This window comes from Cetorhinus maximus, chromosome 4 (assembly GCF_964194155.1).
Source record: "Cetorhinus maximus chromosome 4, sCetMax3.hap1.1, whole genome shotgun sequence".
NCBI classification, from domain to species: domain Eukaryota; kingdom Metazoa; phylum Chordata; class Chondrichthyes; order Lamniformes; family Cetorhinidae; genus Cetorhinus; species Cetorhinus maximus.
In genome coordinates, this window is record NC_135882.1 from 142282345 (window position 1) to 142307325 (window position 24981).

Sequence of the window (24981 nt, forward strand, 5' to 3'; positions counted from 1 at the left end):
TGAACATCAAGGAGCGATGGTTAGATTCTCTCTTGTTGAAGATGGTCATTTCCCAGCACTTGTGTGGCGCGCATGTTACTTGGCACTTGTCAGCCCAAGCCTGGATATTCTACAGGTCTTGATGCACTTGAACTTGGACTGCTCAATATCTGAGGAGTCGCTCATGGTGCTAAATATTGTGCAATCATCAGCGAACATCCCCACTTCTGACCTTATGATGGAAGGAAGCTCATTGATGAAGCAGCTGAAGATGGTTGGTCTGAGGGCACTACCCTGAGGAACACCAGCAGTGATGTCCTGGAGCTGAGATGACTGACCTCCAACAACCACAACCGTCTTACTTTGTGTTAGGCATGACACCAACCAGTGGAGAGTTTTCCCCCTGATTCCCATTGACTCCAGTTTTGCTAGGGCTCCTTGATGCCTTACTTGGTCAAATGCGGCCTTGATGTCAAGGGCAATCACACTCATCTTGGGAGTTCAGCTCTTTTGTCCATGTTTGAACCAAGGCTGTATTGAGGTCAGGAGCTGAGTGACCTCTATTTATCCTTGAAGATTTCATGTGTCCTACTCACAACTTGCTTCCTACCTATCTTTGCATCATCAGCAAATTTGTCTACAATACAGTCAGTCCCTTCATCCAAGTCAATAATATAGATCGTAAATAGTTGAGGCCCCAGCAGAGATCACTGTGGCACTCCTTATTTGCCAACCTGAAAACGACCCATTTATGAATCGAGACACAGCCCATTAATAGCATTCTGTAACCTGCAGAGGTACCTAAGCAATGCACCACTTTCACTATTTTTGTTTCTTTCCTCCTGTTATCCACCAACCGGCCATTCTCTATGCATCAAAAAAAAATACAGCCAAATTATATTCAATTCTGATCTAACGCCCACAAATTTAGATATTCAATGCAACTGGCACTGGTAGGAGATCTGCTGAATCTGAATTACCAGATTTCAATCAGGACGGTAATGACAGTGCTAAAACTAGCCTGGGTTAAGAAAAGATAAATCATCCAGAGTTCTTCCAGGTTAATATAGTCTTGGGCTTGGCTGTGATGTCCCCATAATTGGATATTTTTTCTGCAGTTAATATTGAGGCTCACACACAAATAATGGACACCTGGAGGAGGATCATACAAACAATGCCCATGGACTGTATCCAGGTTAGTTGGGGGGGTGGGGGAAGGGGTGGCATGGGTAAATAATGTCATCAGCAGGTGCAGGAAGATACTGACTTGCTTCCTTGGAATTTCTGGGGAAGATTAATAAAGAACTTTCATTCCTAAAGAAAGGAAGAACTTATATTTATAAAGCACCTTTCACAATGTCCCAAAGCATATTCCAGCCAATCAAGTACTTTTGAAGTGTGGTCACTGTTATAATGCAGAACACATAGCAGCCAATTTGCACACAGCAAGTTCCCACAACTCACAATGAAATAAACGACCTGATCATCTGCTTTAATGTTTAGATACTAGCTAGGACATCAGAGAGAACTCCCCTGTTCTTGTTCAGATAGGGAAGTGGGACCTGACATCCGCCTGATCGTGCAGACAAGGCCTTGGTTTAACATCTCATCTGAACACCACCTCCAACAATGCAGAACTCCCTCAGTACTTCAATGAAGTGTCAGCCTAGATTTTACACTCAAATCTCCATAATGTACTTGAACTCACAACCTTCTGACTCAGGCAAGACCACTATCACTGAGGCAAGGATGTCCGTTATATTTACGTACTGTCTTTCAAACCATCAGAGTTTCTCACATTGTTTCATAGCTTATACCGTACTCTTGAAGTTTCTCTACATCTGCTATCTTGCAGCCTTTCTGAGTGAGATTGTATATGTCTTTCCAATTCAGCTTTGTGCTGTGGCCACATGGTTAGAAGAAAGGGGATTCAAACTGTCTACACCATTTTAACATAAGATGCTTAGAGCCAGCAAATAGAGGTGGCTTTTACGACATTGGCCTGAATTGGAATTGACAAAAATCACACCGCTACAGTATGGATGTTCTTGGGAGATTGGGGAAGAGTAGAGAGGGATTTACTTTACATCATACCAAACTATACATGACCTTGGAATACTGTAATTACAATATATCTGACCTCTGGATTCCAAAAATAGTCTCCTGCATAAAATTTAACTGCAGTGAATTTGCACCATGCCAAAGGGGTTAAGAATTCAAGATTCTCTAATGGAATTTGAAGTGGGGAGGTTTTTTCTAGACTTGTGAGCTTTTAGGAGACTCTACACAATCCACTTAAGTGTTGTTTAGTTTCAAGCCACAGAACCTACGTCATTCAGCTCACGTGCTTCATTCTGAGACACTGGATGCACCTCACTCATTCCAGACTACATTTGGCTTACCAAGCTTAATGACTTTATATAAGGGGAGAGAGCCAACCAGGTTGGATACCTGCTTCATAAGACAAGCAGGAGGAAGCAATGGGACAGATAGGAACGGTAATAGTCGCCCTCCACTGCATCTGCATTGCAGCAGCTGTGATTTCTGGTAAGGCAGCATCAAATACTTTCTGATGTGGAGGAGAAATAGTGGGAGCTTTTTTGTAGTCACTGAGGATAGGTTCCCCAATCGCTCACTTGTTAAATTAACATCCATGAGTGGTATACGATCATATGAACAAAGAGCAGGAGTAGGCCATTCAGCTCCTTGAGCCTGCTCTGCCATTTAATAGGATCATGGCTGATCTGATAGTAACCTGAAATCTGCACCCCACCTACCCCTGATAACCTATCACCCCCTTGCTTACCAAGGATCTATCCACCTCTGCCGTAAAAATATTCAAAGACTCTACTTCCACCACCTTTTCAGGAAGAGAATTCCAGAGACTCACGACCCTCTGAATGAAAAAAATTCACCTCATCTTTGTTTTAAATGGGTGACCCATTATTTTTAAACAGTCACTTCACTCCTAGTTCTAGATTTTTCCACAAGAGGAAACATCCTCTTCACATAAACCCTGTCAAGACCCCTCAGGATCTAATATGTTTCAATGAAGCCATATAGGCCAAGAAGTTCCAAGTTTGATCCTGGTCTATGCAGATTTGACTTATCTTGGCTAGGACCGAACTGTAGTACTACATTTGGTCTTTGTAGTCCTGAACTAGGAGAAGGAAAGTTAGTCAAAGATTTGACTTCTGTTGATTATTCAGTGAGACCTTTTGGACAGTGCTCACATATGTCAGCTAGAACAAGATCAGACTCAACTGCAAAGACTTTCACATGTAAGAGACTGATACCATTCGCATACTTGAAGAATAGTCACTCGGTGGGTAATTTATCTGTTGAAAACAAGCAATGTCATTGGTGCTGTGAGTGATACTGTGAGTGTCCTTTTGACCATTCAGAGCTATGTCCAAATCCAGTTAGGGCTAATGAGATGAAAACCTCTCACTGTCACTATAAGGCTTTCGTGAGAAATGTGCTGGGCAGTCCATACCCAATCTCAATTAAGTGCAGTTCTACAATCCAAAACCTCCATTAACTCAGCACCAAATTGGAAATCTAACTCACAAAGGTCAGGAGTGGCTGTTGCACAAAATGGAAAGGCCACAATGGTGGGAGGTGCTTTTCTAAGGGGACCACTAGTCAGGAGAAGGAATTTATGAAACTGAAATCTGGTGTTTGTTAAGAGCATGTGATTACTTGGGAAACCTGTAGTGGAACACTCATTAGCAAGCCAGAAATTTCCCAAGGACCATTTTTTTAGTTTATGCTCCATTGAAAAAGATTACATTGGTCAACATCATGAGTTGTAGAAAGGTTCTGAGAAGAGGTCATTGACATGAAACGTTAACTCTGTCTCCACAGATCTTAAATAGCTTATATTTCACCACATTTCTATTTCTCTTTAGTTCTGATGAAGAGTCATACGAACTCGAAACGTTAACTCTGTCTTCCTCTCCACAGATGCAGTCAGACTTGCTGAGTTTTTCCGGCAATTTTTGTTTTTGTTTCAGATTTCCAGCATCTGTGGTATTTTGCTTTTATCCACAAATCTGTCTGACCTGCTGAGTATTTCCAACATTTTCTGTTTTATATCATGTGATAATATGTTAAATTCTTCTTTTTCTTATATTCCCAGTTCCTCTACATCTTTATCCTTAATAATGTCATTAATGTTCTCACTATTATCTCAAACAGAATCTAAAAATATGGAATCAATGGTGCGTTGCTTGATCCAAAGCACAGGACCCCACTCTACATTTGCTCTGTTATCAGAATGATTTTCTTCCACCTCAGCAAAACTGCCCCATTTCCTTCTGCTGTCAAAAACCGAGGCCATGCTTTCACATCCCCAAGATTTAACTTTTCTATTGACTTTTTTGCTGTCTCCCAGATTGACTCTCATTCAAATTGCTACAGTGCCCATCCTCACTCATACTACGTTCCATATCCCTACCTGTCCCACCCTCAAAATTCTCATCTTAATTTCAATTCTCTCCATGGCTCTACTCATTCAACCTTAAGGTGTCAGCCACAACTCAGGTAGTAAACTCTTGTGGCTGAGTTGTGAAAGATTTGTAGGTTCAAGTGCTACTCCAGGACTTGAGCACAAAAATCTAGGCTGACCCCAACCCCCCGATTCCTTTTTTGAGGGAGTTCTGCATTGTTGGAGGTGCAGGCTTTTCGGACAAGCTCTGTCTGCACTCTCAGGTGGATGTGAAAGATCCTGTAGCATTATTTTGAAAAAGAACAGGGGAGTTATTCCTGGTGTCCTTGCCAATATTCATCCCGCATTCCACATTGCAAAGAAAAAAATTACCTGGCCATTATCGCATTGCTGTTTGTGGGATCTTCCTGTGTGCAAATTGGCTGCCGCGTTTCCTATATTACAACAGTGACTACACTTCAAAAATCCTTCAGTGGCTGTAAAACACTTTGGGACATCCTGTGGTTATAAAAGGTTCAATATTTATGCAAGTATTTTTTTTTAGCAAACCTCACCTGCCTTCATCTGCACTAACTCTCCTCTCTTCTAACTCATATCTCCACTGCCCTACCTCCGTCTGCTCCTATAACACTGGAATTCTCCTCATTCCATCTCACTCCAGCTTTTTCCCTCTGAAACTCCTTACCCAGTTCTCTCTCCTATCTGCCATGCTTTCAAAACCCACCTCTTCAATCATCCCTTCATTTTGCTATGCAGGCTTCCTCCACCTTCCTCCTGCTAATCTCAACCTGTCTCTTCTCCCCAGCTAATTGCTCCAAAACATCCTTACACACATTAGAAGAGCTCTTTACAATTGAATGTTCCTGTTGTTGACAGATCTAAAGAACCTTGTTAGAATAAATAATAAATGCTGGAAGATCTACACTCTGAAATACTAATAGGGTGATTTAAACCAGCATTAACAATAAGGTTGCAAAAATTGAATTTGAGGTATATCTGTAAAAATATTTTAATGTTAAGAGTGAGTATGGTAGTGTAGTGATACTAGACTAGTAAATCGGCGAATGTGGGTTCAAATCCTGCCATATAGCAGTGTTTTTATGTTTTACTATGGGGTTGCTTTGCTCACAAACTGGTTGTACGCTTATCTGTCGGCAGGTGAGTCGATTACAATACACTGCAGACACTGAGACCAATATGAAATGAAGCACATTCTATTTATTTACACAGCCAACAGGGCACTAACATGATGTGTGCTTCTCCAACCAGATCCTACTCTAGACTAACATTAACATGGTAGCCTATGCTACACAGCTTTTGGGTCTTACAGTCACGTGGTCAATCTGCTCACATTCTCTTAAAGCTGTATTATGCCTCAGATTACCACATCCCTCCCCCTTTACATGAAAGTACATTTTACAATATATTCACTATCTACAAAAATAAACTATTTACAAATTCAATCTCTCAGGAGGCTTTATCAAATGTGCTGACTGTCGTAGTTCTACGACTTTGGATGGTTTATCCGAGGCCTCCCTCTCAGGAGTTATCTGTCCACTAGGCTCCCCAGTAGGTACTTGTAAGTTTGTCTCTTCGACTTTCTCAGGCTCAATGGGTTCTACAGGTACTTCTAAAGTAAGAGGAGTTCCTTCCACCTGTGGTGTAGACTCCAACAGGAATGTTTTCACACTCCTTCGGGCTCATTGCATGCACTCCTGCTGCCCCTCCCCTCCCAAGTTCAGCAATATGAAAGGCAACTGTCAGGCAAGTTCTGAGAATTAGGATGTTGGGCAAGGCTAAATGCGACATAAAATGATCAGCTTCTTGTGTAAAAAAAAAATTCGGGGCCTTATTAGCAATTTCGCTTTCTTTTCCTACATGTCTTCTTTTGATGGGTTTTCTTCTTGGCAGCGCTGACTTTCATCTCGGCTTCCTCTTCAACTTTCCTATTGGCCAGACTAGGCTCAGGTATGAGCTCAACTTGAGTGAACTCGGTGGTTGCGTCTTCCAGCATTTCCTCATCTGTCAGCTCCTTTGAAAACTCAGGGGTCTCAATTTTTAAGGCTTCTTGGCTTCCTTGTAGCTGGTTCTTCAGTTCTTCCATTTCTTTTTTATATTTGTTATTTGTTTCCTGGAGAATTAAGTACTATTGTGTTTTCTTGGCTAATTGATTCTTCATCTCAGCCAGAGATATGCTGAATTCTTTCTGGTCTTCCTCCTACCTTTCTATTGGTACAAATTGGGATCTGAGGGAATCTTGCAATATGCGGAAGTCCTTCAGCAGGTTTTCTTTTTCTTTTTGGAGATTACTGACTTCAACTAGAACTCTGTCCTGAAGCATCAGTTCTAGAGTTCCTTTTGTTGAGCCTTTACATGATCCTTGTTCCAAACAGCAACATTTCCTGCTTCTGACTGAAATCTCAGTAATCTCTCAAGACTGATCTCTCTTAAACAGTTTCTTCCAAGGAGACCCGTTCCTCCGCCTGCTATCACCATGATGGGTAAATTAGCAGACTGGCTTCCATATTGTACTGGAATCTTACATATACCTTTTACTCTTATGTTTTCGCCAGCATATGTTTTCAGTCTGGCATCCGAGTTTTCCAGCTTTAGTGAGTGGCCTCTTCCATTCAGATACTTAAGCGTGTGTTCCCCTATGACTGTCATGGATCGCCTGTGTCCACCTCCATTCGAATGGGTTTTATTGGCTCTGTTTAACCAATTTTTAAGTTGTGTAGCGAGTAAATATCTGTCTCTGTTTCTTCCGGCTCCTCCATTATACAAATTTTACGACTTCTGCGTTTTGTTTGAAATTTGGCCTCAATCTTTCTTTACAACATCACAGAATGTGTCCATTGCGGTGGCAGTGGAAACAATCAGTTCTTTTAAATTGTCGTTTGTTTGTAGGCTGTCTGGTTTCAATTCTGTTATTATGAATGTGGGTTTTATCCGTTAAGCCATTGCTTTTTTCTGGTCTGTTAATGGCGGCTGTTTCCTGCCTTTCCACGGAGCCCTGCACTTCCGCGCCATTTCTAGTCGGTGCCTCCCTCCCGGTTTGTGCTCGCTTGATTTCTTCTGAGCCCCTGACTGCACTCTCCATTATGAGCGCCAACTCCAGCACCTTGCTGAAGTCTAAATTTGTTTCTGACAACTACCTATTTTGAATGGCATCTTCATTGATCCCACACAATAATCAGTCTCTTAAACATGTCATTAATCGACATCCCGAACTCAGTGCTCTGTCAATTGTTTTAAGGTTGCTACATAGCAAGTGACTGTATCTCCAGGGGTGCGACACCTCAAATTGAATTTAAACTGCTGCGTTGTTACCGACGGCTTTGGTTGGAAGTGGCCTTTCACAAGATTCACCAACTCATCAAAGCTTTTGGGATCTGGGGCGTTGGGGGTCGATAAACTACGAATTAGACCATGGCTTTTACTGTCACATGTCGATAAGAGGATTGGCCAAAAAGGAAATATAATGTGACCAGTCATCGGTGGTCTGATCAAACAGTTCGATGCAGCCAAATTGTGGCATATTGGAGGGCGATAGCTTCAATGATTATGATGAAGGCTTACAGTTGTAATGTACTTACAATCGGCCTTCAAGGCACAGCTGGTTCACTGCAGTTGAGTTTTCGTGGCTTTCCTTGGTGTTGTTGACTGGTTGTGTTTTGCCTCATCACCAGTTGTTATGTTTTACTATGGGGTCGCTTTGCTCAAGAACCGGTTGCACACTTATCTGTCGGCAGGCGAGTCGATTACAATAAACTCCAGACACTGAGACCAATATGAAATGAAGTACGTACTCTTTATTTACACAAACAACAGAGCGTTAACATGATGTGTGCTTCTCCAACCAGACCCTACTCTAGACTAACATTAGCATGGTAGCCCGCGCTACACAGTTATTGGGTCTTACAATCATGTGGTTAATCTGCTCATATTCTCTTAAAGGTGTATTACACCTCAGGTTACCACAAGTGTGTAAATTTAAATTCAGTTTAGATATTAATAAAAGTGACCATGAAGCTTTTGGAGTTTTGCAAAGAAAAAACCCAACTGGTTTGCTAATATCCTTTTGTGAATGAATCTGGACACTCTTACCTCATCTGGACAAAATAGGGCACCTAGTGCTTCACCAATGAGGCTGACTCTTAATTATTCTCCGATGTGGACAGGCAGATCACTCAGTTGTGACAAAGCTCTACCAGTAATTCAAAGGAAAGGCCCACTTAAACCTTTCGAGGGCAATTAAGGATGGGCAATAAACTGTGGCCTTGCCAGTGACAGCCTCATCCCAAGAATAAATAATTTTAAAAAGATATAAATTGGTACCATATTTCAATATTTATTCTGTATAATGGGTGTCATAGTCATTTATTGCCAGGTTTAACTCAATAATGTATCTATAATGTCCTCTCAGCAGACTCCTCTTTTATTTTTGAGTTGATTCTTAAATGTGCTGAACTATAGAATACCAGCAGGAATCCCAGCATCTGACCTCATGTGAGCTGAAGAGAGGAGCCTCTCAGAAAATCAACACGTACATTCCCCAATGTACCCCAGACGGCAAGTACAGGTAGGAGAACTCATCCAGTTTATTGTGTTTCCTTCTAACATATGAGCCGGTATAGGTAGAGATCAGGAAAGGAGATTTGCATGCTCAGTCTGCTTCTGTTTAGTTCAAACACTGTCCATCCTCAAAACTCAAGATTGGCCAAGTATTAAGAGCGTGGGGGGAGGGGAGATGGGGGGATTGTATTACTTTTTTTTATATAAGCCCATTGTGGTAATGATAATAGTAAAGGAGGAAATAAGGGCCATTAAAGCTGGCTTTAGGTATGACAGTAGTTCACCTTTGGTCTTTGCAGAACAAAGGCAAGATATAAAAGCAGAGATACAGGGAAGACTGACTGAGTCTCTAATAAAATGGAAAAAGTTACAAACATGAGTGTCAATAGAACTTCCGGAACAGGCATGCCAAACAACACATGTAGCATGTTATAGACAAAGCTAAGCGATCCCACAGTCAATGGACTAGATCAAATCTCTTAGTCCTGCCAAACCAAGTACTGAATAGTGGTGGACAATAAAACAATTAATGGGAGAAGACACTCCATGAACTTCACTTCCCCAACCTTGGCAGAGAGTGCAAAAGACAAGGCTGAAGTGCTTGCAATCATCTTCAGCCAGAAGTGCTGAGTGGATGATCCATCTCAGCTTCCACCCGATGTGCCCATCATCATAGAAGTCAGTCTTTAACCAATTTGATTCATTCCACATGATAGCAAGAAATAGTTGAGCATACTGAATAGAGCAAACTCCAAGGGCACCAGCAACATCCTGGCTATAGTGCTGAAGGCCAGTGCTCCGGTACTAGCCATGCCTCAGGCCAAGCTGTTCCAATGCAGTTACTTGACAAAGTGAAAAATTGCTCAGGTTTGTCCTGTCCACAAAATGCAGGACAAATACGATCTGGCCAATTCCATCAACTCAGTATGATCAGTATCTTAACCATTTTCTAGTGGGTTTGCTTGGACCGGGAGCCTGGTGGTCGGGGTTCACTCGTCTTCTTGACAGCATTAGTTTGCAGGTTTTCAAGTTGGAAAACTTGCCTTAGTGGGAGGACCACGTGAAAGTTCCTGTCTCCCGCTGCACAAATGTGATAGGCATCCAGCTCTGGGAAGCCATGACAATTATGGCTGGAATGTTGAGACCAACACATCTTGCAAGCACACATCGAACCTCCTTATGTCCACAGGGAAAATATCCTCCTCAGTGGCTGACAGCTAACGAAAGATTCCCACTGACACAGGACCTCGAAAATAAACCCATGCACCCATCTGAAATCCCATAGCTCCTACTGGAACATAATCCACATCCTACAAACTGCCGACAGCTCCACTTCTCAATGGTGTACCTCTTTGTTGACCGCAAACATCACCAGCCGCAACCTGGTAACTGACTCGAGTGCTGAAGTCCCAGGCTTCAGCCTTCCATGGAAAATTTGGACAACCCTCAGCCACCTGAGGACAGGCCAGGGAATATGTGGCTACTCGATGCTCAGGTGGAACTTGATGAACAGGTCAAACTGTGACGGTGGCCATCCAAGTCAGGCTATCGTCCACTCACTGACCTCTTGCCCTAAGAGATCTAATCCTGGTGGCATCACAACCATTTACACTGTGTCAATTTGAATGGATTGTTAACTGTGACAAACTGCTTCCCCAACCATACAAAAAGAAAGTAACTTAACTCATCTACGCGCTTTGGGTCCGTAACCCTTAACACACTTGGCTAAAAACATTAATTAGTCTCAGTTTTGGAATTTTCAAAAGAAGCAGCCATAACAGCCCATTGGAGGAGAGGGCTGAAGATTTTCACTGTCACATACTTGAAGAAGTGTTTCCAAACATCATCCTTGAACAGTCTAGCTCTAATTTTATGGTTATGTCCCCCTTATTCTGAACTTCCCCATTAGAGGAAATAGCTTTTCTCCATTTACTCTATCAAATCCTTTTTCACCTCAGTTAAATCACCCCTTAATCTTTGATAATTGAGGGAATACAAGTCTAGTCTCCATGAGACTTCACCCCTGATGTGGAAACTCAGTCACCCAGATCGAAGATCTAAGAAATTAGGCATAGTGGGTTGGATTCAAGGGACCTCAATTTTTCCAGGTATGAAATAAGCACCTGGAAAAACAGGTCCTCCTCAAGTTAGGCCTGCACTTCTACAGCACATCGTGTGATCTGTGCTGTGGTCCAGTGAAACTCTGTGCCGAAGCTTTCCTTTCATTATCCAATGACTGTTGCAATATGTAAACGTTTGTTTGTCATTGTTTAATAATTTTCTTCTTTGACGCAGGAATGTGCAATGCACAAAGGATGGACGATCCTGCTGGTGTGTCAACAACGAGGGTGATGTGGTGTCAGGTAGCAATCAAACTACATCAGTAACTGCCTGTGAGTATATGAGAGCACCCGGAGTTATCACCAGTCAAGAGAATAATAACGATCGGTCTTCCCTTCTTCTTGATATGTAACTTCTCAACCTATTTTTATTTCTAACTATCTCAATTTTCTTAACTGTCCTCCACATCCCTCTGATATTTATACCTTTCACCATAGTGAACAATTTGATAGGGATCAACTTTGTTGATTCTCTTCATTTTCTTGAGCAGAAGCTTTAAACCTTATCTGTGCGGAGGAGTCCTCTGGAAATACTTATACATCTCTAATACAATTTCTATATTGGCACACTCCTGCGGACCCCCCTTGGATCATGTTGAACCAGGCTATTTGCAATCATGGGGCTGAATTTTTGGGCCTTGCTCATGGGGTCCAAAAATTATACAGTTGGCTAGCTTCCTGACTCCATTCCCAATGTTGGCCATTTTGAGGGAGTTAGAATTGGGCCCTAATGGCAAGATGAATGTGATCCACGCGATTAGATTTCAGCCTGTAACTCACTCCAAGGTCACCATTATTCTATATGAAAACAACCTGAGCCTCTCAATTAGATTTCAGCCTGGGGACCATTATTTTATGCACTGTGTATCTTGCTAACACAAGATTGCTGTGAAAGGTGGCTGCTGATACCTATATGCACAAGTGCACTGGTCTGTGCATGCACAGAAAACCAATGACAGCATTCCGCTGTGCCCAGCCCCAGCCTGCCAGTACCCCTCTGCACATGTCACCATGCACATACGCAGTGACGTCGGTAAGCCGTCGTATGGTCCTCTTCAGAGACACAGTGAAACTATATGGCATTAATGGTTCCATGGGGGAGCTGGAGTATAATAGATTTCCATTTGTCTTTTTACTGGTTGCTAGGGTTAATTGAAAGCCTGCTACGCTGCAGCCGCTTTATCCGCATGAGCTAATGATACATTTTGTGCAGAGCACACCTCCCATTTGGAGACAATCACAAAGCCGTCTGAGGAGATCTCCGCCTCAGTCACCTTGCACCCACATAAGCGTTTCCTCTACAAACTGGTTTTCATTGAATACATAATCATATAGTTGTGTTTAGGTATTTTCTCCGTCTAGTGGATTTGGAATTGTTGTGTTAGCTTTATGGAACCATTAAGGATGCCTTAAGGATGGATAAAAGGATACCACTGCCTGGAACAGAGCTGTGTTGATTTGAGCAGCACCATCTTTGGCCCTGGCCGCTGCCTACTCTGTTGCTTGCAATGGCGTCATGGAGTAACACACCCGAACTGCGCATTTACGGTGCCAGCAGCAAACGCAGCCTTATTTTCCATAGAAACCATCTGACCCTCTCAATTAGATCCTACCCTTTAAGCCACTCCCAGCTAACCATTATTGTATAGATAAACCATCTAAAACCCTCGATTAGATTCCAGTAACTCTCTCGTGATGATCATGGTTCTTACCTTTCATGGTTTTTCATTTCCTTCAATGTTATAGTTTTATTTCTGTTACTACATTGCCCATTCTTGATTTCCCTGCAGGCTTGTCCTTCTGCCAGCTCCATCGCCAGCAGCTTCTGGTGAGCAGGTACATTAACAGCAGCAGTACCTCCTATATCCCACAATGCACACAAACAGGGGAGTACGAGGTTGTGCAGTGTGACACTGACCCTGGACAGTGCTGGTGTGTCGACAGTGACGGGATGGAGATTTATGGGACACGCCAAGACAAGCTCCCAGTGCAGTGTGAGTCTCCATGTTTTCTGTCAAATCAAAGAGGCAAAGCTTTTTAACTAAAAACAGAAAGTATTGGACAAAGTCAGCAAGTCTGAAAGCATCTGTGGAGAGCGGAACAGAGTTAATGTTTTGAGTCCAATATGACTTCTTCGGAACTGGCAAAGTTTTGTTCTCGGTTATAAATGGCAAAGAACTCAAAATAAATATTAATCATTTGCCCTCCAAATTGTCTCCCATTCGCTCTTGAAAATGCTGACTGCTGGAGTATGCTTAAAGAGAAGCCAGCAGTTGCCTGGTATGTCTGCAATGGGTGAATCTTTAGGTATGAGATGCACAGGTGCCTGGCAGTTGGCATTTCTTGAGTGCAATCACAGAGGCCCAGCATGACAGAATTTTCCATTGCCTGACCCGATGGGTGTTAAAGTCATTGATAGCTGTGTTGCTCAGCTGAAACAGCACATACTGGAAATTGAACCGGGGACTGTGGAGATTAGTGCCATATGCTACGACCGGTACCCGGGTGAGGCCCCCCAGCTTGTTAACTTCCCGAACGGGACCCCAATTTTGTTATGCTCCCGGGTGAGCGGGCTCCCCTTCTTTATTCAACCCCCTCGGTTGATCACAACAAGGTTAATTTAAAAGGGATCCCTTCCCCCCTGTGGATACCTATTCCCAGTCCAAATGTATTTATTGTTTAGTAGGAGCCAATTTAACCAGGCTTTCTTGAGTCAAAGAATACTATAGTCATTATTATAATCCGAGAAAAAAATAATAGAAATGCAACACACATACACACAGATCAGAAATGAGAAGTTAAGAGTCCAAATAGAAGTTTAAAAAAAATCATGAATCAGTCTTTGGCTTATCAAAGAGGCATAGATGGCATTATGTTACGGCCGTTAAGTTGGGTGATTCCAGTAGAGCTGACTCTGGCAGTTTTGCAGTTGGTTTGGAGACACTTGGTTCTGCAGGGTAGCTGAAGAGGTTGTCCTATTTCCCTTTTGATTGTGGCTTCCCCTGAGCCTTGCATCCAGCAACAAAGAGAGAGAGAGAGAGAAACTTCACCTGCAACTGCAGGGGTGACAAGTTGGCCTTCTTGTGCTGTCACTGTCACAGCACACCAACACACACTGCACTACTCTGCAACTAGCTTTTTAATCCATTTTCCCTGTATATTGCATGAGGAGAAATAGTCACCTTGCATCAATCTCAGATCTATTTACGCATTCTTAGATAAAAATCATCAGGAGATGGATTTTTTGGTGACTGCTGAGATGTGCAATCAGTCTTTTGTCTCCACAACCACAGGATATTAAAGTTCAGTCTTTTACATCTTTCCTATCTCCCTTTTACGTGTCTCTGCTTGAAAAAGGCCATGACACCTTCTCAGGTGTGACATTCCATATTCTCTCAGGACAGGTCTATCAGTGGAATCCTCCATCGTGTTTTGTGGCACCACCACCATTCTAAATGGGATGGATTTTGGACAGATATAGCAACTCAAGATTGGGCAACATGAGGTGCTGTGGGACAACAGCAGCAGCAGAATTGTACTCAACCACAATCTGTAAGCTCATGGCCCGGCATACACCCAACTCTACCATTACCACCAAGCCAGAGTATCAAACTTGGTTCAATGAATAATGCAGGAGGACATGCCAGGAACAGCACCAGGCATACCTAAAAATGGAGTATCAGCCTGGTGAAGCTACAACACAAGACTGCCAAACAGCATAAGCAGGAAGTGATAGACAGGGCTAAGCAATTTCACAACTCAACAGATCAGATCTAAGCTCTGCTGTCCTACCACACCCAGTCGTAAATGGTGGTGGATAATTAAACAATTCACTGGAGGAGGAAGCTCCACAAATATCTCTACCCTCAATGATGGGGGAGCCCAGCACATCAGTGCAAAAGATAAGGCTGAAGCATTCGCAGCAATCTTCAGCCAGAATTGCCATGTGGATGACACATCTTGGCCTCCTCCAGAGGTCCCCAGCATCACAGATGCCAGTCTTCAGCCAATTTGATTCACTCCACGCGATATCAAGAAAGGCACTGGATACTCCAAAGGCTAAGGGCCCTGACAATATTCCGGCAATAATACTGAAGACTTGTGCTCCAGAACTTGCACACTCTGAGCCAAGCTTTTCCAGTACAGTTACAACACAGATATCTACCCAACAATGTGGAAAATTGCCCAGGTATGTCCTGTACACAAAATGCAGGACAAATCCGGTCAATTACCACCCCATCAGTCTACTCTCAATCATCAGTAAAGTAATGGGAGGGGTCATCAACAGTGGTATCGAACGGTGCTTGCTTAGAAATCCCCTGCTCACTGACGCTCAGTTTGGATTCCGCCATGATCACTCAGCTCTTGACCTTGGTTCAAACATGGACAAAAGAGCTGAACTCCAGAGGTGAGGTGAGAGTGACAGCCCTTGACATCAAGGCAGCATTTGACTGAGTGTGGCATCAAGGAGCCTTAGAAAATCTGGGGCCAATGGGAATCAGGGGGAAAACTCTCCACTGGTTGGATTCATACCTAGCACAAAGGAAGATGGTTGTGTTTTTTGGAGGCCAATCATCTCAGCTCCACGACATCACCTGCAGGAGTTCTTCAGGGTAGTGTCCTCGGCCCAACCATCTTCAGCTGCTTCATCAATGACCTTTCCCCCATCAGGTCAGAAGTGCTGATGAATGCACAATGTTCAGCACCGTTCACGATTCCTCAGATACTGAAGCAGTCCATGTCCAATTGCAACTAGACCTGGTCAATGTCCATGCTTGGGCTGACAAGTGGCAAGTAACATTTGCGCCACACAAGTGCCAGGCAATGACCATCTCCAATAAAAGAAAATATAACCATTGCCCCTTGATGTTCAATGGCATTACCATCACTGAATCCCCCAGTATCAACATCCTGGGGGTTACCATTGACCAGAAGCTGAACTGGACTAGCCATATAAATACTGTGGCTACAAGAGCAAGTCAGAGGCTAGGAATTCTGCAGTGAGTAACTTACCTTCTGACTCCCCAAAGCCTGTCCACAAGACACAAGTCAGGAGTGTGATGGAATACTCTCCACTTACCTGGATGAGTGCAGTTTCAACAAACCTCAAGAAGCTTGACACTGTCCAGGACAAAGCAGCCTGCTTAATTGGCACCACATCCACAAACAATCACTCCTTCCACCATCGACGTACAGTAGCAGCAGTGTATACCATCTCCAAGATGCATTGCAGGAATTCACCAAGGCTCCTTAGAGACCATCTTCCAAACCCATGACCACAACCATTCAGAAGGACAAGGGCAGCAGATAAATGGGAACACCACCATCTGGAAGTCCCCTCCAAGTCACTCACCATCCTGACATGGAAATATATTGCCGTTCCTTCACTGTCACTGGGTCAAAATCCTGGAACTCCCTCCCTAACAGCACTGTGAGTGTACCTACACCACATGGACTGCAGCGGATCAAGAAGGCAGCTCACCACCACCTTCTCAAGGGCAGTTAGGGATGGGCAATAAATGCTGGCCCAGCCAGCGATGCCCACATCCTGTAAATGCACAAACAAAAAGGAATTTTCCAGAAAGTGGTCACTTTACATTATCAGGCATCTTTTGCTCAGTGTGCTTTCTTGTATTTCTTTAAAAACACACATGTCTCCCTTAAAAAGTTCAATATACCCATAAATAATTTGTGACAGTAATTGGCTTTTCGTGACACATAACACATTTGTGTAGGTCTAGTAAAGCCAAGGAGGGGTGGGTGGGGATAGCGGAGCCCTTGAATCATTAGACAGATGGAAGCTTTACATACTGCCAATCTTCAAGGTCAATTGGTGTATGAGTTTAATAATTTGTTTGCAGAATGAACTGTGAATAGCAAAAGATATAATTTTTTTTTAGAATTGTTCTCATCTGAGTAAGAGAATGTCATGTGCAGCTCCACCTTGGGTTACCGACTCTCCAGGAGGAACAAAGGATCATGAGTAGGTCATTTTGCTTCCTGAGGCTTGCTCTGCCATTCAACGACCAGAGGCAGGCAGCCAATTTGCATATGTAAGGCCCCAATTAAGGCAATTTTGCCGGCAGTGGAGCAGCCTCCCTGGGGCCATTGGAGCCAGAAGCTCTGTTCTCCAGAAAGGGGGCCTGCAGCCCCAAAGGGCCATCTGGAGGCTTTCACCCTGACAATTCTTTTTTAAACTCACTCCTCTGAGGGCACCTCCATAGTGAGACACCCTCTTGATCTCCTACAGGTCTCAGCAGCACCCACCACTCCCTATTGGACTGCAAGCTCAGAGGCAGCCAATTAGGAGGCCACCTCCAGCAAAGGAGCCTCCTTGGTCTGGCTTCCAAAAGTACAGACTTGGGAGCCCCGTTTGGTCTTGGTGTCAGTGTCCCAAGGACCGCAGACAAATCCTATCAATATTAATACAAGTACCTCATTCAGTAGCAGCCAGGCCTCTGGGCTGGAAAGTCCTGGGTTCAAGGCCTAATCCAGGACTTGTGTGCCACAAATAATAGCGTTCATGTGGATCAAACTTTCATGAGGCCGAGTGGTTCAGTCAGCACTCTGGTCTCTGGGCCAGAAGGCCCTGGGTTCAAAATCTACTCCAGGACTTACACCATTTGCGTACAATTTACGTGGATCGAATTGGCGGGATTCAGTAATCTGCAGAATGACAGCAATAGAGCCAATTTATTTCCCGTGCCGGCAGAGGTAGTTTACAGAGTCTTGTCTCCTTACCTTGCTCGTTAATGTGGAGTGGTGCCCCTCAAGTTACATAACCAAGTGTCTCTCTCTAACAGAGAGAGAGGTCCATGGTCCCTCATGGGCTATTGCTAATTACCTGAGTAGAAGGAGCTTTGGTGTAAAACTAACCCATGATATACTCACCCATCTTAATTGAACTAACATGACTAACATGGTGCAGAACCTTTGAAAATCCCAGCAATCTTGTTAACAGTGATCAGGTGTCAGAAAATCAGATCAATGTTATAGCCCGATTTAGTTGCCACTAGCAAGGCTCTGAATTGAGAGGGAAGTCTCTCAGAGTTACTCAGATGAAACTTTTATTTTCTTACTCATATTGTTTTGCACAAAGGTCCTACAAGCTGTGAGATTCGAGACCGGCGAGTTCTCCATGGTCCTGGGGTGAGGTCACCACCCCAGTGTTCCAAAGATGGAAAATTTTTACCTGTCCAGTGCAGGTTTGTCAACACAACAGATATGATGGTCTTCGACTTAGTCAATAACTTCAACAGGTAAGACGGAGGAAATAGAGCTTAAGAAATATTAAGTTGCTGGATTGGAAGCCAGTGTATGTCAGAGAGCCCAGGGGCGATCTCTGAATGAGGCTTGGTCCAAGTTAGGGAATGGGCAAGATAAGCTCAGGTTTACAGAGGGTGTAAGGTGGGAAGCCCAAGAGACCAAGGGTGGAATTCTATGGCCTGTTGTGGTAGGGGCGGGGCCGTAAAATGCAGCAAGCCATTTGGTGGGACTGTAAAATACCACCGGTGTAAAATTCTGCTACATGTATTTAATCAGGCCTAATTGTAAATTGAATAGCAAAATTAAAAAAATAATAATTTTCTTACTTTAGTAAAGTTGATACCTCTATCATTTATAAACACATTGAAAGCACAAAGCAGAGCTGAAATAACAGCTGCTATTGTTCATCCCTGCACCAGGGGGAGATGTGCAACAAATTTTGGAAGAATACGAGGACAAGAAATAAGAGCATGTGTAGACAACATGCCCTATCGAGTCTGATTCGCCATTCAATACGATCATGGTTGATCTTTGAGTTTCAAGCTCAAAAACAAAAACTGAAAAGCAAAAGACCAAGCACAAAACCAGTCATATGGATATGATGTAATCTCGAAAAGGACAATTGATACATATCAGGCCAATCAGGCACAGAAGATGTATATTTACACATTTGTTGGGTCAAATGTGCTATAAGCCTGTCTGAAGTTCATGACTATTTCAGATTGCTATAAAATTCTACCAGTGTCTAGGAGCAGATTCCATAGCAAGGAAAGTCAGAGTGGATAAGTACTTTAAGGATAAAATGCTTATACCAATAAAATTGCAATAAAATAAATTGAAGCTTTGAATTGCAAATTTTCTCCCCTCTTAATCCATACAGAGTTTGGGTGGCATTGGCAAAATGGTTATTTTTTAATACATGAACTTTGTTGGTGTTGGGTAGGGGTGCGGTGAGGGGTGGCTTGGGGGCATTGCAACTAAACCAAGTCCTCTCCTGATCAAAGGTTCAATTTTAGCAATTTCCAGCATTGGCCACTAGATGGCAGTCTAGATGCTTCTTAAAGCCTACTTCTGGCCAAGGTTTTGGTCATCAGCCGTTAAAGCTCATTATGTGGCTCAGTATTGAATTTTGTTTGATAATGCTCCTGTGAAGTGCCTTGTGATGTTTTATTATGTTAATAATAAAGTTGCTATTATAGTTGTTTGGCCTCCTTAAACCAGTGATCCATCTCAGCTGGGGCGTTTTGAATGAAGAACCACACTACGCAGCGGATTTACTTGTTGACCCATGGGCAGCTTGGAGACATTAGCTCTGAAACAAACTGTTGAACCACATTGTGGGTTAAAGAGTTTCAACAGTCCTTTGACAAAGTAACTAGATGTAGTCCATAAAGGACCATGAGTCTTTAGAGAGAGGCAATTGGTTATATGTAGCTTGATGGGAAACACTCCACAAGCGTGGGGCAGGGTGAGGAGGCAGGCCTCCATGAACCAGCACCATTGGTGTCATTCTGCACCACCCTTCTCAAGGACAATTAGGGATGGGCAATAAATGCTGGCCTAGCCAGCGATGCCCACATCCGGTGAATGAGTAATAATAAAAACTCTTATCGATCTAGCCAACTGTGCTAACCAACCCACAATAGAGATCTTGACAAGTCAAAAATACATTACACGTAGTAAGGAATGAGTTCTTTATTAGCTGGGATGGTGAGGAGTTATGGATCATCATTGAACCCTGGGTCTTGCTTGACTGCGTTGGGGACTTGAAGAGGAATATCTCAGTTTTTCATTAATTGATTGTAGGGTTGTTTCTCCCTCACAGGGATTGTGTGGTCAGAGGGTTGGTGAACAACATCAGCCTTTGCCTCATTGGTAGCACTCTCACATAATCTAGCCTGACACATTAGTGCAGTACTGAGAGAGAGATGTTAAATGTTAAACTGAGAACTTTGTCTACCCTTCCTATGTGAAGTATTTGAAGAAGAAAGAGAGAGACCTTCTGGTGGCCTGGACAGCATTTATCCCTCAATCAATACTTAATACAAATGACCTAATCCCTATCGCATTGTGAGTTATGGGATCATGCTGTGCACAAATTGGTTGCTGCAATTTCTACATTTCAAAAGTGACTACACTTCAAAAGTGTTTTATTGGCTGTAAAACACTTTGGGACAGTTAAGGTGACTAAAGTTGTTATATAAATGCTATTTTTTTTTCTCTATCTTGGGCATCCTCTCACAGCTGGGAGCTACTTTATTGACATGGGTCAGGAGTAGAAACCAAGGTCAGAATTTTCCACACAGGGACCCCAATGTCAGGGCCAAACGTAGGTGAGAATCCTGCGCAGTGTGGGGTACAGTTACCCAGCAATGATTTTCCCCAAATTGGCCAATTAATGGGCAGGGGGGTGGGAGGACTCTTGCATCCAATTAAGGTTGGTGGGTGAGCTCTCAAACATGGAGGGACAATAGGGGGCCCTCCAGTACTGGAGTAGTAGAAAGTTGTCTTTTCAGGTAAGAGAGAGAGAGGGTGTCTCAAGATGGAGGCACCCTCTCGCCAACCTTTTAATTAGCCTTTAAATACCCCCAATTGTCTACCTGCTACATGTCGGAAGGCATCCCTCCTGCCCACCCCACTTCGCTTCTGGAAAAATACCCTGGGGGCAGGATAGAGCCAGCAAACCAGCATGCTGGCCGACAGTGCAAATTTTCTCACCTGCCCACCTCCACGCTTACCCCCATTGGTGACTAAAACACCTGCCCCATATATGAGTAGATTCCAGGTGAGGGTGGGATCGAGCTTTGGCAAGGTGCCAGAAAACCTGAAACAGTCAAGAAAGAAAGAACCTTTGTGTCTATAACGTCTTTCACGATCTCAGGATGGCCCAAAACCCTCCATAGCCAAGGAAGTGCTTTTGAAGCAGAGTCAGAGTGGTAATGGGGAAAACTTGGCAGCCAAATGGCACACAACAAGCTCCCATAAGCAGCAATGAGGTAAAGAACCAGATAAACAGTTTCAGTGATGCTAGTTGAGGGATAATTATTTCCCAGAAAACAGAGAGAATGTCCTGCACTTATTTGAATCTCGAAACTGTAGACTCACGTGTTTATTTTCTTTAGGCATCAATTGACTGCCAAGACCACAAAGCGTACTCCAGCCATATTTAATACTTTTGGGAGGAGAGAATGGGAAGGAGGTGCACTGGAACAAGTAGTGATTGGAACAAGTTAAAACATTTGTTTTTCATCAGGAATTGCCCAGGAGATCCAAATTAGGAAACTGTTTATTTATTAGTTTTAAGTATGATTTGCCAGAACAAGCACATGATGTTCTCAAAAAAATAATAATCTAAAAATAAAAGAGTGCCAATTCGTGAATAGTGTTTCATCCTCAGTATATTTTTTACTAAAGTGGAATTCGAGGAATTATTTGTGCCCTTTCCCTCCCAGATTCCCAGATGCATTCCACACATTCAGTGCCTTCAGGAGGAGTTTTGCGGATGTTTCTGCTTACTGTTATTGTGCTGACAGCTTGGGACGGGAGCTTCAGGGCACAGGTGAGTGATCACACTTCACGGTAGGGCTGTTAAAACAAGTGGTATTAAGATGCTTTTCCCTCAGGTTTGGCCCCCTTCTTCCCTCAAATCATTGATTCTCTGCTGGGCTGCAGCCCCACTGGCATGGCATCTATCAGGTACCATGTGACACTTCTTGATGAGGAAGCCTAGTCAGTGAAGATTGTGCGACCATTGTGGTGAGGGCAGCATATCTCAGCCAACATTCACATACTCACACTTTGCACCTTGGGTCACAGGATAGTGGTCAAGACTGGGAACTCCGGCTGATAGCAATCCCCATTCCCTCTTTAGTCTAGAGGCCCGAAGGTCAACTGTAATATCCAATTACTGGCCTGACTAAGCACAGGCCAAGGATTGACTTTTTAACCAAAACTGGTACTCAGGACAGTGGAGAGAATAGCACACCATTCCGTGTAGTGCCAAGCTTTACTGATGCTCTAGGGCGGCGTCAAGAGATGTCTGTTTTTTAAATTCTTTCACAGGATTTGGGCATCGCTGGCTAGGCCACCATTTATTGCCTGTCCCTAATTGCCCTGAAGAGGTGGTGATGAGCTGCCTTCTCAAATCGCTGCAATCCATGTGGTATAGGTACATCCACAGTGCTGTTAGGAAAGGGAATTCCAGGATTTTGATCCAGCGACAGTGAAGGAATGGCAATATATTTCCAAGTCAGGATGGTGTGTGGCTTGGAGGGGAACTTGCAGGTGGTGGCGCTCCCATGTACCTGCTGTCCTTGTCCTTCTAGGTGGTAGAGGTTGCAATTTTAGAAGGTGTATCTTCAAAGGTAATCTGTAGAGCTTTCAACTTCAGCAGAGTGTAGAACAAGTGCTTGTGGATCCACTTAATTTTCCCCTCTTATTAATACAGGCCTCCACCAAAGACAGAATTTCTGCCCAATGTTTTTTTCAGATGCCCCATGAACTTAGTGGCCTTGTTCCAAAAGAATTAGTGCCACAGCCACCTCCTATCAATGTGCCTTGGCAACTCCTTTGGTCACATCTTCTCGTGCTTTCTAGGGCCTACCCACTCACCTTGACAGAACCCTTAAGTGCAACGACGGGCAGAGGGATCTGGGTGTACAGGTCCAAAGGTCACTGAAAGTGGCAACGCAGGTGGATAAGGTAGTCAGGAAGGCATATGGCATGCTTGCCTTCATTGGCAGGGGTATTGAGTATAAAAGCTGGGAAGTCATGCTGCAGCTGTATAGAACCTTGGTTAGGCCACACTTGGAATATTGCGTGCAATTCTGGTCGCCACATTACCAGAAGGATATGGAGGCATTGGAGGGTGCAGAGGAGGTTTACCAGGATGCTGCCTGGCCTGGAGGTTATTAGCTCTGAGGAGAGGTTGGAGAAACTTGGATTGTTCTCACTAGAGCGACGGAGATTGAGGGGCGATTTGATAGAAGTTTACAAAATTATGAGTGGCATGGACAGAGTAGATAGTCAGAAGCTTTTTCCCAGGGTGGAAGAGTCAATTACTAGGGGACATAGATTTAAGGTGAGAGGAGAAAACTATAGAGGAGATATGCGGGGCAAGTTTTTTTATGCAGAGGGAGTGAGTGTCTGGAATTCGCTGCCAGAGGAGGAGGTGGAAGCAGGTACGATAGCGGAGTTTATGAGGCAGCTTGACAAATACATGAATAGGATGGGAATAGAGGGATACGGACCCCGGAAGTGCAAAATGTTTTGGTTGACGGGCAATATGATCGGCGCAGGCTTGGGGGGCCGAAGGGCCTGTTCCTGTGCTGTACTTTTCTTTGTTCTTTGTTCTTTGACCTGGGTCAGTGACATTTGTGATTCTGAAACATCTTGGGACATTTTCCCCAATTAAGGTGCTATTGAAATGCAAGTCATTATTGTTCCTTTAAGTTGCTGCAGTCTAGTGGGAATTGGCCTCAAAAATGGGACTGGGACCCATGACCTTCTCACTCAGAGGTATAGATGCTACCTACTGAACCAGGACTGACAAGAGTTGTGCAATGTATATTCTGAGGTTAATCCTCTCGATATTGTATTGCTGTGAGACGGCACAATGATTTGTGGACAGAGTATTCTCCCTTGTCTTTAATGGTATACATTGGCACTGTAGAGTTGAATGGGAGCATAATACCCTTGCAATGTAAGAGCACAGGGGACTGAGGTGATACAAGGCTCCTCATGAAAAGGATACCTAGATCTAAGAAAGATGGGGAGGGGGGAGCTTCTAAAAATTATTAACAAAAAAAAGAAGCAGGAAAATAAAGTAAATGGCAAAAGAAATGAAGATAACACAAATGATCAGAGATCAGGTAAAATCATATGGAGCATAAAGTTAAAATAATTACTAAAAGAAGAGAAACCATGGCCTGGATCTTCCACGGATTGGCAATCATCATCAGATTGCCGCTCCGCTCAAACTTTTCCATGCCTCGACACCGCTCAGAATATCTTGCTGTGTCTACTAAGCCTAGCTTCTCCAAAAATGCGGAATGCAGCGTCCACTGAAGAGCAGCATCGCAATGCTGCAGCACTGGGGGGAAGACAGGACACGGTCCCTTTTTACGGCACTAGCTGCCGTTTGGTAAGTTTAAATGTTAGTGAATGGGTGAATGGGCGAGTGGATGAATGAGTGAATGGGTAGTGTGGTAGGGTCGATAGGTTGGCGAGGTAAGTGGGTGAGTGGGTGGGGTTGGTGAGGTGAGTAGTAGGGTGGCGGGTGGGTGAGGTGGCAGGTGGGAGAGGTAGGCTAAAGGGTGAGTGGGTAGGTGGGTCGGGGTGTAGTCGGGTTCAGTGGGTAGTCAGGTTGGGGGCTGGTCAGGTCGGGTCAGGGCGTAGTCAGGGGATCGGCAGAGGTCGCCGAGGAGTTTGAGGGGGGAGTTGGAGCATCAGTTTGAATGATTGGGGATCAGTTCTGTAGTTACCAAGGAGTTAGACTAGATTTTAATCTGGCTAACATTTCTTGGGTAACTATTCAGGAAAGTACCACAGAACTCTCCAAAGCCTCTGATTCTAGGTCAGAATTGAAGACTT

The 24981-nt window shown here is 43.8% G+C and overlaps 1 protein-coding gene across 1 annotated transcript in view; it reads left to right on the forward strand.

The window, feature by feature from the left end:
* The first annotated feature begins 5493 nt into the window (after positions 1-5493).
* The window catches only part of tg (thyroglobulin), a 443647-nt gene continuing 424159 nt past the window's right edge, over positions 5494-24981 (forward strand). Inside the window, exons 1-6 of the mRNA XM_078541245.1 lie at positions 5494-5587; positions 8906-9011; positions 11300-11397; positions 12915-13118; positions 18224-18383; positions 21843-21949. Of these exons, the coding sequence (XP_078397371.1) occupies positions 5494-5587; positions 8906-9011; positions 11300-11397; positions 12915-13118; positions 18224-18383; positions 21843-21949 (769 nt within the window). The remainder of the gene's footprint in view (positions 5588-8905; positions 9012-11299; positions 11398-12914; positions 13119-18223; positions 18384-21842; positions 21950-24981) is intronic.